Raw genomic sequence first — 17,679 nt, 5'->3', positions numbered from 1 at the left:
GATTGCTGGTCATCAAAGAGAGGATCCTGAAATGAACTCAATTTAGGGTTTTATCTCAAATTTCGAAACCCTAGAATTTCAGGTTACATCAGTTGTAACAAGGCCCAATATCAGAGTAGAGTGGACAAATTGAATTTTGAGTTATTATTATTGATAATGGTGAGGTACAATGGCATAGCATGGTTCTATGACACCCCCCCGGGGCTCCTTATGCGATTTCTTTTCTTTTCTTCCTCCCAAGAGCATCTTCTACCATTCAAACTGTTTTCCAGGAGGATTTTCGATAATAGTAAGTTGAATCATCCCCAAGTCCAATTCTTCATCTTCTAATCTTATCTTCAAACACAAACCCTATTTCCCGTTTTTCTTATTGTATTTCTGTTTTCCTTAAACCTATCCCCAAACTAAAGTAACCATAAGAAAGATCATAAGATTTAGGACTCATCCCCTCCAAGTTGCAGCCCCATCCAACCACTACAATATATGTACTTATATCAGCTACCCTCAAATCCTAAAACCCAAACCTTTTGAATTGAGATCATAGAAGACTCGCTCCTAGTTGACCATCTATCAATCTAGGACTACATTATTCTATTCTCTCTTATTTTCTAATTCCATTGGTTGCTAAGTTGTCAAGTTACTATTTTGGAGTTTCTAATTTTGTAAGTTGGTGCAAGTCTATTTAAAGGGAGCTATAGTAATAGTTTAAAACAATGGAAGAATGAAATAAATTTGAAGGCTTTATTGAACTTGACCATGGAGAAAATCCATGTTTCAAAAGCTGACAGAGCTGTGGATGAGAGAACCAGGCTGAAGGAGCCATTCCTACTACTCCCTTCTCTTATCTCTTTCCTTGCTGTGTTGCTGTTCCTCTGTTGATTACTGATCCCTGAAGTTGTTGCAAACAACTGTGAAGACCAATTGTGGAGGCTATTGTTGCTACACCTATATCCATTCAAGTGTCCCTGCTGCTGCTCCTGAGGCTTACTTTGAAGCAAATGTAAGGATGTGGATTTCCATCATCCTAAAACAAAACCCACCAGGTTTGAACCACAATATCCTTCCTTCAACACACTTCTATCCCATTCCACTTGCTGGCTTTTCCAATAAGACCAACCAACTATATTCATTCCATCACCATAACTTCATCACCGTCCACCACCCTTTCTTGTTGGTTTGGTCTTCAGGACCTTAGTTTCTATCTTGGGAGTTGCAACTATATCTTATAACTGGACCATTAGAATTTGATCGAACTCCTAGGAAAGTCACATCCCAATACAAACTAAACTTGATAGGAACTGAGAGACATGTTATGGGCAGGTTTGGTTTGAAACCCTGAGTTTCTAATTCTGCCATTTGGTTCTAATTTGGTTTTCTAGGTTGGGTCATTTGGTTCTAATTTGGTTTTCTGGGTTATTTGACACTAGCAATCTAGTCTTACATTAAAAGGGGGCTCCAGACAAGCTTTGATTAGCGGTTATTGGCATCTCCTTCATAAATGACTGATGGACTTTCATTATTACTCCATCCCAGATACATCCAGACAGGAACAAGGAGATCACATCTGCAACCCAACCAAGCCAATAGATAAGCTACAAAAAATGAAGCTCTGGCCATATAATGGTCCAAAGGGGGGTGCTACATCTTATACCCAATATGGTCCCAAGGATCACATCATTAATCTGGAGAAAGCTAAGATGAAAAAGAAATTTCCCTAGTAGCCAAAATCAGAGCAATAAAATAAGTATTCGCACATATATGCCTCCATTCAAACTTAACAATCTCAGGTTCTTCCAGATGACCACAAAAACTAAATGAAATTCATAGAGTCCTCAGTATGACTAGAAAAATGCCCCAAAACTACAGCTAGGACATTATTAAAATATACTTATTATTTGTAAGAAATAAAGCAGATTCCGAAGACCAAAGTCTAAAGATATGATTAAGCTGGATGATTATAGTGAGAATTATTTGAGTGACCATCAAAAGCACAATTTGCATACCATGTCTCCAGGTAAGTTACCAAAACCAGCCACGCAGAGAACTGTGAAAAGAGAGAATTAAGGGCACAAGTATAAATATATGAAATACAGAAAAATCTGCATTTTCATAGTCCTTCATGGTACTTTATGTATTGAGTACAATCAAGAATGAACAGATATATTGCATAAGGATACATTTTCCTTTCGGATTCCATCTGAGAGTATTGTAAGGGCCTGTTCCAAGTTCAAGGACTGGGTTGCACTTCTTGTTGAAAACAGTCGTTTTTGCAGGCATAACTGAGGGGTTGGTCAAGGATCTCTACAATATTAGTAAAGACGAGCTAAGCAGAATAAACATGAAAGGACAAATAGTAATTTAACTAAATATCCTTAGTGACTTCGTTTTTCATAAAATGTGTTGAAGCAAAGTCTCATGAATTATATCTATTAACAGATTTTCCTGGTACAGAAGCTAATGTGCCTCCAACACTTCTGCCCCCATTAAAACAGCTTCTCCCTGTTCTGATGGACCAGAAAAGGATACATCCATATACGACAGCAAACTCAGAACCAGATGCCGACCATTGAACATCATGAACTGGTCCTTCTTTACCTGCCAACACATCCATCAGTAATGTAACTTGCAGAAAGTCCCACAAACAATTTAGTTTTATAAATTAAACTAGAAACTTACTGAGAGGCACAAGTCCTTCATGTGTCCCATCAGTTGTTAAGTAATTCAACTTTGATTCACCATAATAACTCTGGTTTGTTTTATCAACATCAGACTGAGCTGTAACGAGTAGTCCGGTGGAACCATGATTCCAGCTTAGTTGCACTGTGGAACACCGGAAAAAACTCCGTCGTGCAACTGGTTGAGAATGTGATTCATCCCCACAAGCAAATATCTGAACACTGGCAGGAATTCCCTACAAAAGCACAAATATGGAGTTAAAGAATAATAGTAAGAGTATAATCTAAGAAAAAGAATGTCTGAAAAATTGATGAAATTTGTCTCAGCACAATGCCAGGATGCCATTTAAAAAAATCCTTACAAGCCGCTTAGCTTATCTGGGCATCATGTAACATATCAATATATGCTATATCCGACACTATTGTAGTCAAAGTTTCTGAAAGTTCTTAAACTCTTTTTGCCAAACTTCTGGGCTCAAACTTAGTGCTATACATCATTGTCATCCAGTAAGTGGATTAGAAGATGATATGCAATAAGAAAAAATTAGAAAATTAAATGCTTCCCACACAACAATGAGCCATGCTCCATCCAAAATTGCCTAGTTTTCCTTCCAACACAAAACCTACTTCTTGTTAGAAACAAATTGACGCACTAACCTTAGATTCTGGAATAAATGCAGCAACGTGAGATGCAGGACTTTTAGAAAGCTCAAATGCAGCTATTCCAGGGAGTCTGAGCCGATATTTTATACCTTTAGAAAAATCACCAGCATCAAAAAATTTAATCTCATTTGTAGCCAACTGGCCGGCAACAGATTCATCTGAACTAAAACGGATGGAAGGCCTGAGGCACCAAAAAATGACACAAACATCAAAGAGACATACAGTTCCATGTAAAAAGAGTAACAGACCAGAAACAGACGGCAAAAGAAAGGGACACTGGGGCATTATCAATACCATGTGGCCTTTGACATGTTCTTCTGAAAATGATGATAAACAGCAGAACCGGTGTCAATCCTCCACAAGGTCACATTTTTCTCCTGTGGTGTTGTTGATTTTTGAAAGGTTTGGAGATAAGTCCCGCGTGGAGATAACGTAGCCGCAAGCATGCTGGGGACTTCAAAGGATCTAAGCTCTGCAGCAGTATGGCTATCATAGATGGCCACTGAAGAATCAGATTTGACCACCATGATTCTTGAACCATCTTCACTGAACTTTGCAGAGGTGCAGGGAACTCTTTCAAGCTTGATTCGTGGTTGGCCATTGCTGAATGGGGGTCCAGTCCAGATAGAAAACCCTTCTGGTGCCCGGGCTGGTTGGAGAAAGGGAATCAGAAAGAGGTGAAAGAAAATATGAAACAACAGACGGCGGTGACGGAAAGGTACCTAAAATCTCCAACGGCGGTGATGGTTCCATTACTGCCAATACAGGATCAGACACCCAATACAAAGAAGGAGTCTCAACAGTTACTTCAAGCTTCTGCAAATTATTGAGTTATTTGGTCGAAGAATACGAAACTCTTTGTAGTCGAAAGTGTATTCTATATGATTCTAACGAAGAAACGATAATTCTACCTAAAAGGAAAAAACGAAGAAACCATATCGCATGTTTCAGAATTGAATTTTTCAATTCAGTAGCGAAAGAAAAAATTGAAATACGAATTCTGAAAAGGGTTACCTGGTTATTGGTCGAATAGCTCTGAAAATGCTACACAGTTATATGGAGAAGAACGGAAACTGCGTCGAACAAGTGAACAACAACGGATGAAAACATTTTTGATAGTTAGAAGAAAAAAACTAATGATAAAGTTCAATGTTCTTCGAAGTTCAAATACGATTTGAATATGTTTCCATGGTTAAAAGGAAAAACCTTCATAAAATAAGGGCCTTTTTGGTGTCAACTTTCATTCTTAATTATTGAAATTTTGTATCATTTTGAAGTGTTTGGCATTTATTGTTAGTTTTATTTTTCTTTAAAATGATAGAAAAAATTCCCAAATTCATAATTGACTTTTTGTCTATTATATGGATTATGGGTTAGAAATTCACTCTCCTCATTTATTCGCAAGTTTACTTAAATTTGCAAGTTAAGGAGAGGATAAAATGGTCAATGTACATTCTTTTTTTTAAAACCTTGGTTTTTCTCCCTTTGCCATCTCTCAAGCCCTAATCCCAATTCGAAATTTCTCGTGGCTTTAGACGAACAGGCCATGATTTCCGACAAATCTCAGATTGCAGAAGAGCCTCTTTTTGCTATGGATCAACAAAGAAGACGTGAAACTGAAGAACACAAAGTTGATGATGCAGATGCTGATGAAGATGCCAAAACTCCTTCCAATTTTAGCAATCCTTATTCTATTTTTGCTCTCAGTCAAACCCTAGCATCAACTCGAATCTCCATGAAAAATTATCTCATTGATGCGTCCAAAATCTGCTCAGCCCTTGGATCTCCACGTGATGTCCTGCAAAACGAAAGCGTCAGATGTGGCCCGACCGCTGGGGTCGGGAGTCCACCTCCGAAGGCTAAGTCAGTTGATGAACTTAATCACAAAAGGCTCTGCTAGAAGCACAGAGCTAAAGAATGAAGAACTGGGAAAGGTGATCTAGATAGCAGATCGCTGATAGTTTAGGTCTATCAGTATGTATCTGAACCTGAGTCTCAGATAGTATTCTTTTCGATCGATTGATCCGTCTCTCACCTTGTATGGTAGTGAGGTTTATATAGAGTGTACCTTCGAATCTCCTTCGTTGGATGCACTTGAGCCTTCTTCGGGTAGTCGTTGGATCTTATTAGTTAGATCCGTTGAGCGATAGACTTCTACTAGTTTGGGCTAGTAGAGGACTCCTGAGATAACCGTTAGGTTATGCGATGGTTATCCCTTCGATAATGATTATCCGCAGCCGTCAGTTTGAGTCTGCCATCATTAGGGTGATTACCCTAATCCATAAGTAAGATTAGGGCACGCTTGCAGCCGAATAAGCTTTCTTCTTCAGCAAGCCATCTTCCGGATCCGGTTCGCTCGGGAGCGATTCGGTTTTCTCCGTCTCGACCGGGGTCGAGGGTCGGACCAGGTATGAACCTGGTCTGATCATAAACTCTCCATATCACGAGCCCCCTAGACCAAGCGTTCGGTCGATCCCGAGGGCTTGGTTTTTAACTGGGTTCGTCGTCAGGTGATGATCTCTGCGTGCTTCATTAAATGTCATATCACATTTAATGCGGTGGTCACTTTTCCTCGAGCGTTGTGAGTGTAAGGCCACATATCTCGTTGCGGGGTGATCCGTCGTGGCTCACGTCATCCAAGCGACGGTTTCCGAACACCTATTTCGGATTCGTGAGTTCAAACTTTCAAACGTCTTTCAATCTTGATCGTTGATTTTGAATCAATCTCGATCGTTCGGATTCCCGAACACTCGTGCGGGAGTTTTAAAAGCGGTTCGTTGTCTTCGTAGGTTTCATTCTTCCCTGTCCGGAATTTGAACCTTTGTTGTCCGCTTAGCGCCTTCCTGCTCTCAAGCTTCCGTCTCCTGAATCGGTAAGTTTCTTGGTCTTTTTCCTTTTGTAGTTTATCGAAACGAGTAATGGCGGACGATAGGGCTTCTTTAGTACCCCATGTTGGTAATAGCGGTGATGCTTTTGCTTCTCCTGCTCCCGAACAGTCGGATAGTGATAACAAAACCCTAATCTGTCCTCTCGGCAGGAGTTCGCTGAAGTTTCTCAAAAAGGTTTTGAAAGAAAAACCGAAACTTCTCCTGTCCTTCTCGAGTCTGGATCTTCCAAGATTGTCGAGTCCTCTAGGCAGCCTCAAACCTCCGGGTCCAATGGTGGACTCGGCTCTGATTCCCTCCATTTACAATGAGGAAACCCTTCTTTCATCTGTCCAAGATATTGATCTTCCTCCCTCATATCAGGTTAGGGCTCCCCACCCCGATGAGAGGGTTGATTCATCCCTTTCGGGTGAATTTTCTCTCGTATATAGATGCACCTTGGAAAGCGGGGTTCGCTTTCCCTTTTTTAATCCTTTGTTCTCCGTAGTTTTGAATCATTGGAACATTTGTCCCGGAATGCTCCTCCCCAATAGCTGGCGTCTCATCGTCGGCTTCTTGGGTTTGTGTTTTGAGCTTGGCATTACGCCATCTCTTTCTCTTTTTGTACATTTTCATGTTCTTTCTATCTCCCATCCTCCTGGATGGGTCTTTCTTTCCAAACACAATAAGGCTGAGCTTGATTGGAGGGGCAGCATCCTTGTCAAAGGAACTTGCCCTTCTAACCACAAAAGATGGCGCGAACGATACTTTTTCGTCGAGCGCCTCCATCAGATCTTAACTTCCCAACCACCTGGAGGAGGTTTACTTCTTCATCCGAGAGTAACCGGGGCCTTCCCTTATCCAGAGAAGACGAGGCGGCCATCAGGAAGATCAAATCCATTCCGTGGTATCAAGAGATACATGGATATGAAGTGGAGTATAACTCCATCCTTCAAGATCTTGGGGCTTGGCTCATTGTGAGCTTCTAACCATCATCTTTTGATTTGACTGAAGTGATATGTTTTGAATTCCCGACTCTTGTCCTTCTTCTTTGCGGTGCCTCCCGAATGAACCCCGAAAGCCTGCGGGTGAAGGCCGCTAGGGCCGTTGTGACAGCCGAGCAACGATCGCCCGGGGTCTTGACCATAGATCAAGAGGCTTCTCTTCCCTCTCCCGACCCCTCTTATAGGGGTATCAGGAATATCAGGCCTGTAGCCGATGCTTCGGGCAAAGGGAAGAAACCAATGGTGGAGAGGGCTAATGTCTCTTCCTCCGCCCGAACCAAGAGGAGGCATGACACAATTGATGCTCCCTCCAATAAAAAATCCAAAGCTTCGACGGATGGTGAGGAGGTCTTCATCCCCAGTGGACCTTGAAGATGACCGACGGGGTTACTCGGGATCCCGAGAAAGCTGCAGAATGGAGCTCCCTCAGTCTTGCTCCTTCTGATCGCCAGGAGTTTGAAGCCCTGGATGACACCTCCCTTGTTAGTCAATCTACAAGGTATCGGTCCTCTTGATTACTTTTGTTTTCATAATTTCTTATGACTTCTTCTGATATCTTCCGCCTTCCCAGGAATGTTGTGTTGAGCTTTTATCAACACATGGAAGCATTGAGCCGGGTTGGTCGCACCAGCTCCTTGCTGCAAACTTGTGAAGAGAAATTGGCCAAGGCCAATTCCGAAATAGACAACCGGTGACTGCAGCTACCGTGGAGCTGCAAAAAAAGCATGAGGAAGAAGTGATCTCCCTCAAGGAAGCCCTCGAAGCTTTGAAAATTCGTGTCACTGCTGCCGAGCGTGAGGCCAGGAAGCAAAAGGCAGCTGCCACGTTGTTTGGTGACAGCCTCGAAATCAAAAGTAGGGAGCTCGAAGAACATCTGAAGTTGGCGATCCCTAGCAAGCTTTAGGCATATAAAGCCAGAGCTTCGGAAGGAGTGCATTCGGAAATACCTGAATAGCGTACCTTTCTCCGAGTTGCTAGGTCTCTACAACATTCAAGCTTATCGCATGGGTCAGAACGACGTTTGGGAGCAAATCCTTGGAATGATCCCTGACTTCGACACTGCTCCTTTTCGTGAGGTATGCCACCAAGAGGTCTTCGGGAAAGTTGGTATGGATCTCCCGGACTGGGCTCAGGAAGAAGATGATCCTTTTCCAGTTGACCCTCAATATGAGGCATACCTGAATGACGAGCCGGCACTTCCAGAGGAGAAATCACAAGCCGAGTCTCAAGTTGTTGTTGTAGAGGACTCAGCCGATGCCACTCTTGAGGAAGGCTCTTCTCATGGTCCTGAGAAAAGTCCTCCCGACCAGGGTCCCTCGGGCAACAATGAAGAAAAGGCTTAGGGAGTTGTCCTTTTGTAAAGATTTACCCTCAATTTAATGAATAGACATTTCTTTTTTCATGTTGGCCTCTAAATTTCCCCGTCTCTTGCCGAAATCTTGCCTTGAATATCAAAGTATTAATGATAAAACTTATCACTTAACTTTTCATTCCTCGCCGAATAATAATCTTGTAGAAATATTGTGAAGATGCGTTTCGGGAAGATGCATTAATCTTCCCCACTACTTCATTTATTGCAAAGTCCGCACGTTTCCCTTCTGCGAAATTCAAACGTTTTCCTGCTTTTGTATACCATTCACTGTTTCCAATGAATCGGAAATACATCCGTTATTTTAATGGCAGTGTGACGATTGGAGGTATCTCTGCATCAGGTGCTCGCTTCCACATGTTTCCATGTGGCATCCCTTCGACCGTTGATCTTGCTTTTTGCGGATTTCGAAGCGTCATTTCGATCTGGGTCGTCGGTTGTCCTTAGCCTTCAACCGTCGTCTTATACCTGAGGCTATTTAAAGCCTTCGTGGGTACTCTCCATCTATCCCGACTTCGCAAGTTAGATTTGCTAAAGTGCCAAAGCGACCTTTCGTCCTTCGGCCGCTTCCGTATTCCTCGTACTCCAACAACAGCTCTATCCACTTCGAACAAGTGAGTTTTTTGATTACTCATCTCTTTCCCCACTTCCCCCCCGAGTAAATTGCACGGTAGTTATACTTGGGGTTTAGTTTGTTGGTTTGTCGAAACTCGTAGAAAACTAGGGTTTCCCCACCGTTCTTTGTCGTTTATTTCTGTACTGATACGGCTGTTTGTTTTGTTGTTTTGCATAGTGGCTCCCAAGATCAACCCGAACTTTATCAGAGCAAAATCTTGCAAGAAAATCATTCCGTCGGTGGTGGTTGGGGCCAGTGCGGTGGTTTCAGCTAGTGAATCCTCCAAGCGTAAGGCGATCTAGCTGGAGTGAATCTTCAAGTCGATTCCCGCAGTTTCTATTGATGCCGTCCCTGCGCCTCCATTGCCCGAAGTGATCGCTCGTCTTTCCCGGAAGATCTTGATCACTCCATTGCCGATGGTGCTGCCGGTGCTCCTCGCTTTGGTGAGCTCGTTGGTGCACCACCCCGAAGGAGACTCTTCGGGCATCCGAGGCAACTATGTTGGCGTCCGATGAAGGTGTGGTCCCAGCAGGTGCTGCTCCTATTTCTAACTCTAGTGCTTGTTTGGCATCCTCCTCCTCTCCTTCTGAGTTGGAGGATTTTGCCACTAGGAAGCGCCGTCGGGTGACAAGTGATGAAGCTCATCCTTCTCTTGGTGTAGTTCATCCTTCTCATCCTTCGCTTGAATTAGTGTCAAACGAGTTTGACAGAGCGTTGGAATGTTGTACTGCTGCTCGAATGACTTCCGAGAGCGCAGTTCTTTCCAAACTTCCGGATGAAGTCTTTACGAAGTCACTAGTGATGTAAGTCTTTTTTCATTATCCTCCGATTCTGAAAAATTACTTTTCCGCTCCTCGCTAACTCGGAAGTTGTTTGCAGGAGTCTTGCTTTGTAACTTCCACAACCAAGTGGAAGCAAGTTTACTAGACTCAGGAGGTTGAGCAATGAAGTTTCTAGGCTTCGGGAAATCTCTGAAGCTAAAGATGTTGAGATTGCTCGCCTTCGGAATCTAGCTTGGGAGGTGGCGGGGAGAAAAAAAATTCGATGATTGGTCGTCTTCGGTCGGACTTGGATTATGCCGGGGAGAAGATCCGGCGATCGGAGCGAACAGTTGGAAAGTCGGGAGCCAAAGGATCTGAAACGTTACACGAAAGGCAAGTCAGTCGTTCCTTTGCCCGAATCCCTTCCAAGCGATGTTCGCAGAGCTGCGTCTTTAAGTATTTACACAGTAAGCCCTTTGTTGATATGCTGAATGCTTATAACTTGCGGGCGTACCGGGATGGTGAGAACGAAGTATGGGAATCAATATTAAGGAAGGATCCTCATTTTGATACGACTCCCTACAATCTTGTTTGCCATCCTTAAGTATTTACCGACCCGGGGTATTCCTCCTCCCGACTGGACCAAGGATAAGATTGATCCTCCACCTTCCGATCCAGATATTATGCAATATCTGGAAGATTCTCCTATTTATTCTCCGCTTGAAGAAGTCAATTATGACGAGCTTGTACTGAATGCGAGTTTGGTCGAGGACCATTCTTCTCCTGGACAAGCTGGACAAAGAGTATGAAATTGCGGAGGATTTTATGCATACCAAAATATTTTTGTAATCCTCATTTCTTCTCTTCTTTTCCTTGTATCCCCACCAATGGTTGACTCATATGTTTGTTCTAGCAAAGTCGCGTCGATCTTGTATAACTTGTTAACAATCACCTGTAATGACTTTCTTCTTTGATCGAAGATTGTATCCAGCTCTTGTAATTGTTTTGATGCTTCTTTGGATCTTTTGAAGAAATAAGAAATTACTTTATCTTGAACTTTGCTAGCCACTTGAATCGCCATTGTATTAGGTCTTAGTTGTCTGAAACAATGCCTTTACTTAAGGATTTCCGAAGAAATACAATAAGTCTTAGAAGGAACTCACTCGGGTTTTAAACCGATGCCTTTACTTAAGGATTTCCGGAGAAATACAATAAGTCTGAGAAGGAACTCACTCGGGTTTTAAACCGATGCCTTTACTTAAGGATTTCCGGAGAAATACAATAAGTCTGAGAAGGAACTCACTCGGGTTTTAAACCGATGCCTTTACTTAAGGATACTTCAAAAATTCAATAAGTCTTGAAGGAACTCACTCGGGTTTCAAACCAACGCCTTGCAAAAGGAACTCACTCGGATTTTCATCCAATGCCCCGACTTAAGAAAGTTCGAAAAATTTCCATAAGTGTTGAAGTGTTGAAGGACCCATACGAATTTTCATCCGATGCCTTATAGTTGGATCTTGTTCTTGAATGTGGTGTATGATGCCCCCCAATCAAAAGATAGTTTGTTGAAAGCCAACAATTGCATTGATTGAGTTGAAAATGATTACATCGTGAACAAAATTGAAATCATCCTCAAGGATAAAACTTTTTGAGATGCCTAGCATTCCACGAACGATCCAACTCTTTCTGGGAATCGATGTTCTTCAGCTTGTAAGCTCCTGAACCGACCGGTTTCACAACCATATAAGGTCCTTCCCAGGAAGGGTCCAACTTTCTTTGGTGACGTGGGTCGGAAGCTAGGGTGTTTCTCAACACCAGATCTCCAGCTAAGTACCGACGATTCATCACTCGAGTATTATAATGAGACGCTATCCTTCTTTGATAATGTTGAGTTCGTGCTATTGCCTTTGCCCGAACTTCGTCCAACAAATCAAGACTATCAAGCAGTCCTTGTTCATTTGCTTTTTCCTCGAATTCACGATCCCGTAACGTCCCCGCCATTATCTCCACTGGTGCCAATGCTTCGGATCCATATGCCAATCTGAATGGAGTTTCTCCTGTGGGTGTTCGAACCGTAGTTCTATAAGCCCACAATACATTATGTAGTTCTTCGACCCAAGAAGCTTTGTCAGCTTCGATTCTTCTCTTTATTCCTTCCAGTAGCGTTCGGTTAGTAACCTCTACCTGGCCATTGCTTTGGGGGTATGCCACTGAGGACATACGATGCTCGATCATATATGTTCCACAGAATTGCTCAAATTGTGGACGAGTCGAACCGAGTACCATGGTCGGTGACAATAATCTTTGGAATCCCAAAGCGATATATGATTGATTCAAGCACAAATTTCTCCACTTTTTCTCAGTAATTGTCGCCAGTGCACCGGCTTCTACCCATTTTGTGAAGTAATCAATTGCTACTATCAGATATTCCCGTCCGCCTGATGCCTTGGTGAATTTGCCCATGATATCAATTCCCCACATTGCAAAGGGAATGAGATTTAGAATTGAAGTCATAGTTTCCGCCGGGCGCTTTGATACTGTAGCATGAATTTTACAGTTACTACATCGACGAACGTAGTCCATAGCAGCCTCTTGGACCTTAGGCCAATATAACTCAAGTCTTAGAATTTTGTGGGCCAGGGCTCGGCCACCCATGTGAGCCCCACAAATTCCTTCATGAACTTCAGCCAAAGCTGATTTTGCTCCTTCGGGGCCTATACATCTCATAAGGGGTCCAGCATAAGATCTTTTGTATAGTCTCCCATTCTGAATGACAAATCTAGCTGATCGAATCTTGATCAACCTTGCCTCTACTGGATCCTCGGGTAATTTGTCATCCCTTAGATACTCGATTATTGGATCCATCCAAAGAACGTTCCGCTTCAATATAAGAAATTTCTTTCTCATGATAACTTGGAAAAGTTATCTCTTCAATGTAGACCGAAGGGTCTAGATTCTTTTCCTTGGCATTGGCTAGTCGGGATAGCTCATCTGCCACTGAATTTTCATTCCTCGAAATCTGAGATATCTTCAAATTCCGAAATTGGTTTTGAAATGCCTGCACTATCTCCCGATATTTTTGCAAGCGTGGTTCTTTAATGCCATACTCCCCCTGGACTTGGTTGACTATAAGCTGAGAGTCACTATAAATAGTAACATCTGCAATAGCTAATGCTTTTGACAACCGAAGTCCTTCTATCAGGGCCTCATATTCCGCTTCGTTATTACTTGCATCAAATGCGAATCTCAAAGCATATCGAATAATAAATCCTGCTGGACTTTTTAATAGAATTCCAGCACCTGCTCCATCTTTATTACTCGAACCATCCACATATACCTCCCAAGTGGTTGGTATAATGGGATCCTCAATGGTGAGTTCCCCTGGTGCAGTAGTTTCTACTACAAAGTCGGCTAATGCCTGAGCCTTAATTGCAGTTCTGGGCTTAAATCTCACTTGGAACTCGCTGAGCTCAACCGACCAGGATACCATTCTTCCAGACAAATCAGGTTTGTTAAGAACTTTACTAAGAGGAAAAGTTGTAAATACCTCAATTGGATGAGCCTGAAAATATGGCCTTAGCTTCCTGGCGGCCATCATGAGAGCCAGAGCCTGCTTTTCAATTTGTGAATATCTCGTCTCTACATCTAGCAACATGTGGCTTACATAGTAAATCGGCCACTGTTTCTTATCTTTCTCCCGAACAAGTACTGCACTGACCGCCGAAAGGGACGTCGCTAGATATAGCTGTAATATTTCCCCCTTCTCTGGCCTAGACAGGATCGGTGGTTGTCCAAGTGCTTCTTTTAATTCCTCGAAAGCTTTCTGGCACTCTTCAGTCCACTTTGCTTCCTTTACTGCCCTTCAGGTCTTTAAGTGCCTTGAAGAAAGGCAAACATTTTTCTCTAGACTTGGAGATAAATCGATTCAAAGCAGCAACTCTCCCTGTCAAACATTGTACATCCCGAACGGTTTTGGGAGCCTCCATATCAATCAGAGCTTGTATTTTGGCAGGATTAGCCTCAATTCCCCTCTGTGATACCATGAAACCCAAAAATTTACCCGATTTGCCCGAGGAAACTCCAAAGGCACATTTTTTTGGGTTTAACTTCATTTGATGTTTCCGCAGTACTGAGAAAACCTCAGTCAAATCTGCAATATGATTTGCCTTTGTAAAGCTTTTTACTAGCATGTCGTCAACATAAGCTTCAACATTCTTTCCTATCAGCTCTTTGAAAATCTTGTTGACGGCCCTCTGATATGTTGCTCCCGCATTCTTCAGGCCAAAAGGCATGACCTTGTAATAATAGCTCTCACGATCAGTCATGAAAGCCGTATACTTCTCATCCTCCTTATTCATAAGGATCTGATTATACCCTGAGTAGGCATCCATGAAACTTAAAGTTTCATATCCTGCAGTCGCATCTATCAAGAGGTCAATCCGAGGCAACGGGTAGCAATCTTTTGGGCAAGCTTTGTTTAGATCTGTGTAGTCTGTACACATCCTCCACTTCCCATTCGCCTTTTTCACCATCACCACGTTGGCCAACCAAGTTGGGCACTCGATTGGTTCTATGAAACCAGAATTCTTAAGTTTTTCAACTTCGCTTCGAAAGGCTTCATACTTTTCAATAGAGAAATTTCTTCTTTTCTGTATCACTGGTTTCGCCTTAGGGTCTATCCAGAATTTGTGCTCTGCAATGGCCCGATCGATCCCAGGCATGTCCTCAGCAGACCATGCGAATACATCCTTATTCTGTTGAAGAAATAACTTCAACTCATCTTTAAACTCTTCCAGTTGTTCAGACCCGATATAGGTAATCTTTTTCTCGTCTTCGGTACACAGCTGGATTTGCTCCAGTTTCTCCACTGGTTCGGGCCTTTGCATCTCTGTCTCTTCCCGATCATCTCGAACTTCTATGGGGAGGGCAGTTACCTTCCTCGGACCCTCCTTGTCTTTTAAGTTGGCAACATAACACTGCCGAGAGATCTTCCGGTCGGAGGAGACTTGACCAATTCCCATATCGATCGGGAATTTTATCTTCAGGTGTTTTGTCGAAACAATAGCACCTATCTTGGATAAAGATGGTTGCCCGAGAACCATATTATAGGCTGGTAGTTCTCGAACCACCAAAAAATTTATTCGGACAGTTGTTTCCTTAGGAAAACTTCCAATGGATAGATCCAACTGAACCGATCCTTCCGCTACTGCAGATGACCCCGCAAAGCCATATAGGTGTGTAGATGAAGGTTTCATCAAGTCCCGATCCACCTTCAATTTTTGATACACTTCGTAGGAAATTAGGTCAGCTGCAGACCCTATATCAATCAATACTCTATGCACTTCCCGCCGTGCAATCTCTACCTTGATGACTATAGCATCATCATGAGGTAAACAAACGTCTCTTTCGTCTTCCTCGCTAAAGGTGATAGAATCTTCACCATTCAGCTTCTTCTCGCTTCCTGCGCCTCTCCGGCTCCAACAAATTTGGATTTTGTTTTCAGACTCCGGAATGATTCGGGCTCTGGTCCCCCGAAGATGGTAAGGATCGGTGACTGAGTAGCAGCTTCAATCACCTCCTTGCCTTTTCTAGACTTCGGGGCCTCCCTCGACCGTTCTAAACTAACCGAACGATCCCTTTTAGGAGCAGCCGCACGTGGCCCACGTGGCTCCTCCCTTCTCCTCGCTAACAAAACGGACAGATGTCCCCGAGATATCAATCTCTCAATATCTCGCCTTCGATGACGACAGTCATTAATATAATGACCATAGTCCTTGTGGAATCGGCAATACTTTTCTCGATCCTGCTGCTCTCCGGGTTTCAAAAGAATTTTAGGCGGCCACTTTAAAATATTTTTTCTTTTGAGGATATTCAAAATATCAGCCCGAGGAGCATTCAATGGAGTGTACTCACTTTTACCGGGGGATCTTTGGCGCCAAGGCTGGGATTTTCCAACCCGATCGCGAACATTTTTCTTTGGCTTACGCTTTCGGGGAGCCTTTTGTTCCTTATTGGAGACTTTATTATCTCCTTGGCGCGCATCTAGAATCTCCATGACTTCAGCCTGCTTCGGCATCTCTGTACCAACTCGGCATAAGTCGCAGGTATATCCTGTAGTAATAACTCAAGGAGTTTCCGATTAGTGAGTCCTGTGAATAGAGCGGTTCTGGCTACTTGTTCATCCAAGTTTTCTATCTCCATCGTCACTTTGTTGAATCTTTTTAGAAACTCTCTGATCGATTCGCTCTTTCCTTGTTTGACAGTAAACAAGGTTTCTTCCGTTTTCTTGACCTGTATCCCACTCTGGAATCGCCCTATGAATTGGCGCGCCAATTCATCAAAGTTTACGATCCTTCCAGAGGGGAGGTTCGAAAACCACTTTTTTGCCGCTCCAGTTAGAGATGAACCAAAAACCCTGCATAAAATTTCATCAGAATTACCTGAAACTGCCATGGTCTGTTGGTAATAGCCGATGTGAGCTGTTGGATCTCCGGAGCCATCGAATGTTGAGAAGGTAGGCAAACGGAAGTTATGGGGAAACCGATATCCCGCAATTGGCTCAGTAAAAGGGGTCTTCCGAATGACTGAGTAAATATCCTCAGTTATTCTTCCCTTAGCCAACTGCCCTAATTTCTCATTAATGTTGGCCAATTCTTGGCCAATCTGGGTCGGGTGATCTTCAGCAATAGGATCACGACCTCGATTAACACGATCATCCCGTGCTACTCGATCATCACGAACAGCCCGTCCTTCCCGAGCATTCCTCTCGTCACGAACTGCTCGATCATCACGAACGGTTCTTCTGACAATGGGTGAGTGAGTTCTTACCCCTGTATCCAACCTTGTGTTTGAATCAGTTGTACTCTCTTGCGGTCTGTCGAACCGATCGCCTCGCCTCGGTTGATCATCGATCCTCCGAAGTCCTCGGTCTCCTTCACGGAAATTCTGATCAACATTCCGGTCTTCCTCCAGTCTCTGGTCACTTGGCAATGCACGTCTCCCTGAATCGCATTGATCAGGCTCTTGTGGTAAAACCACTCGTCTGGTGAGCATGCGGAGTGGTTGGCTCACCTCCAAGAGTTGAATCTTTACCTGATCCAATTGATCTTGGATTGTATCAGGAGGAGGATTACGTCCTCCCTGGCCATCATCCACTTCGATAGGATTTTGGCTTTCCTGAGGAATATCCGGATTATTCACTCCAGGTATCTGAACACCGGAATTGCGTTGTGCAGCGGCTGCTGATTTAATCACCATGGCTTTTCAAGTCATTTCCCACAGACGGTGCCAAATGATGGGTCCAAAATCTGCTCAGCCCTTGGATCTCCACGTGATGTCCTGCAAAATGAAAGCGTCAGATGTGGCCCGACCGCTGGGGTCGGGAGTCCACCTCCGAAGGCTAAGTCGGTTGATGAACTTAATCACAAACGGCTCTGCTAGAAGCACAGAGCTAAAGAATGAAGAACTGGGAAAGGTGATCTAGATAGCAGATCGCTGATAGTTTAGGTCTATCAGTATGTATCTGAACCTGAGTCTGAGATAGTATTCTTTTCGATCGATTGATCCGTCTCTCACCTTGTATGGTAGTGAGGTTTATATAGAGTGTACCTTCGAATCTCCTTCGTTGGATGCACTTGAGCCTTCTTCGGGTAGTCGTTGGATCTTATTAGTTAGATCCGTTGAGCGATAGACTTCTACTAGTTTGGGCTAGTAGAGGACTCCTGAGA

At 43.3% G+C, this 17,679-nt stretch overlaps 1 protein-coding gene across 2 annotated transcripts in view; it reads right to left on the bottom strand.

The window, feature by feature from the left end:
- Positions 1–4,553, bottom strand: part of LOC149022181 (Eukaryotic translation initiation factor eIF2A family protein) — a 32,655-nt gene extending 28,102 nt beyond the window's left edge. The window contains exons 1-8 of one of the 2 annotated variants that reach the window (XM_089150354.1): positions 4,353–4,553; positions 4,061–4,249; positions 3,633–3,987; positions 3,333–3,519; positions 2,677–2,911; positions 2,527–2,595; positions 2,178–2,279; positions 2,004–2,044 (exon numbers count right to left, since the gene is read on the bottom strand). In XM_089150354.1, the coding sequence (XP_089006480.1) occupies positions 2,004–2,044; positions 2,178–2,279; positions 2,527–2,595; positions 2,677–2,911; positions 3,333–3,519; positions 3,633–3,987; positions 4,061–4,091 (1,020 nt within the window). In that variant the 5' untranslated portion in view covers positions 4,092–4,249; positions 4,353–4,553. The remainder of the gene's footprint in view (positions 1–2,003; positions 2,045–2,177; positions 2,280–2,526; positions 2,596–2,676; positions 2,912–3,332; positions 3,520–3,632; positions 3,988–4,060; positions 4,250–4,352) is intronic. The other variant, XM_089150353.1, reaches the window with a different exon arrangement.
- Between the last annotated feature and the right edge of the window lie 13,126 nt (positions 4,554–17,679).

This window comes from Hakea prostrata, chromosome 3 (genome assembly GCF_041222555.1).
Source record: "Hakea prostrata isolate BN-2017 chromosome 3, UWA_Hpros_2, whole genome shotgun sequence".
Classification (NCBI taxonomy): Eukaryota; Viridiplantae; Streptophyta; class Magnoliopsida; order Proteales; family Proteaceae; genus Hakea; species Hakea prostrata.
The sequence above is the reverse complement of the archived record's forward strand: the minus strand, read 5'-3'. Positions and strand labels throughout refer to the sequence as shown.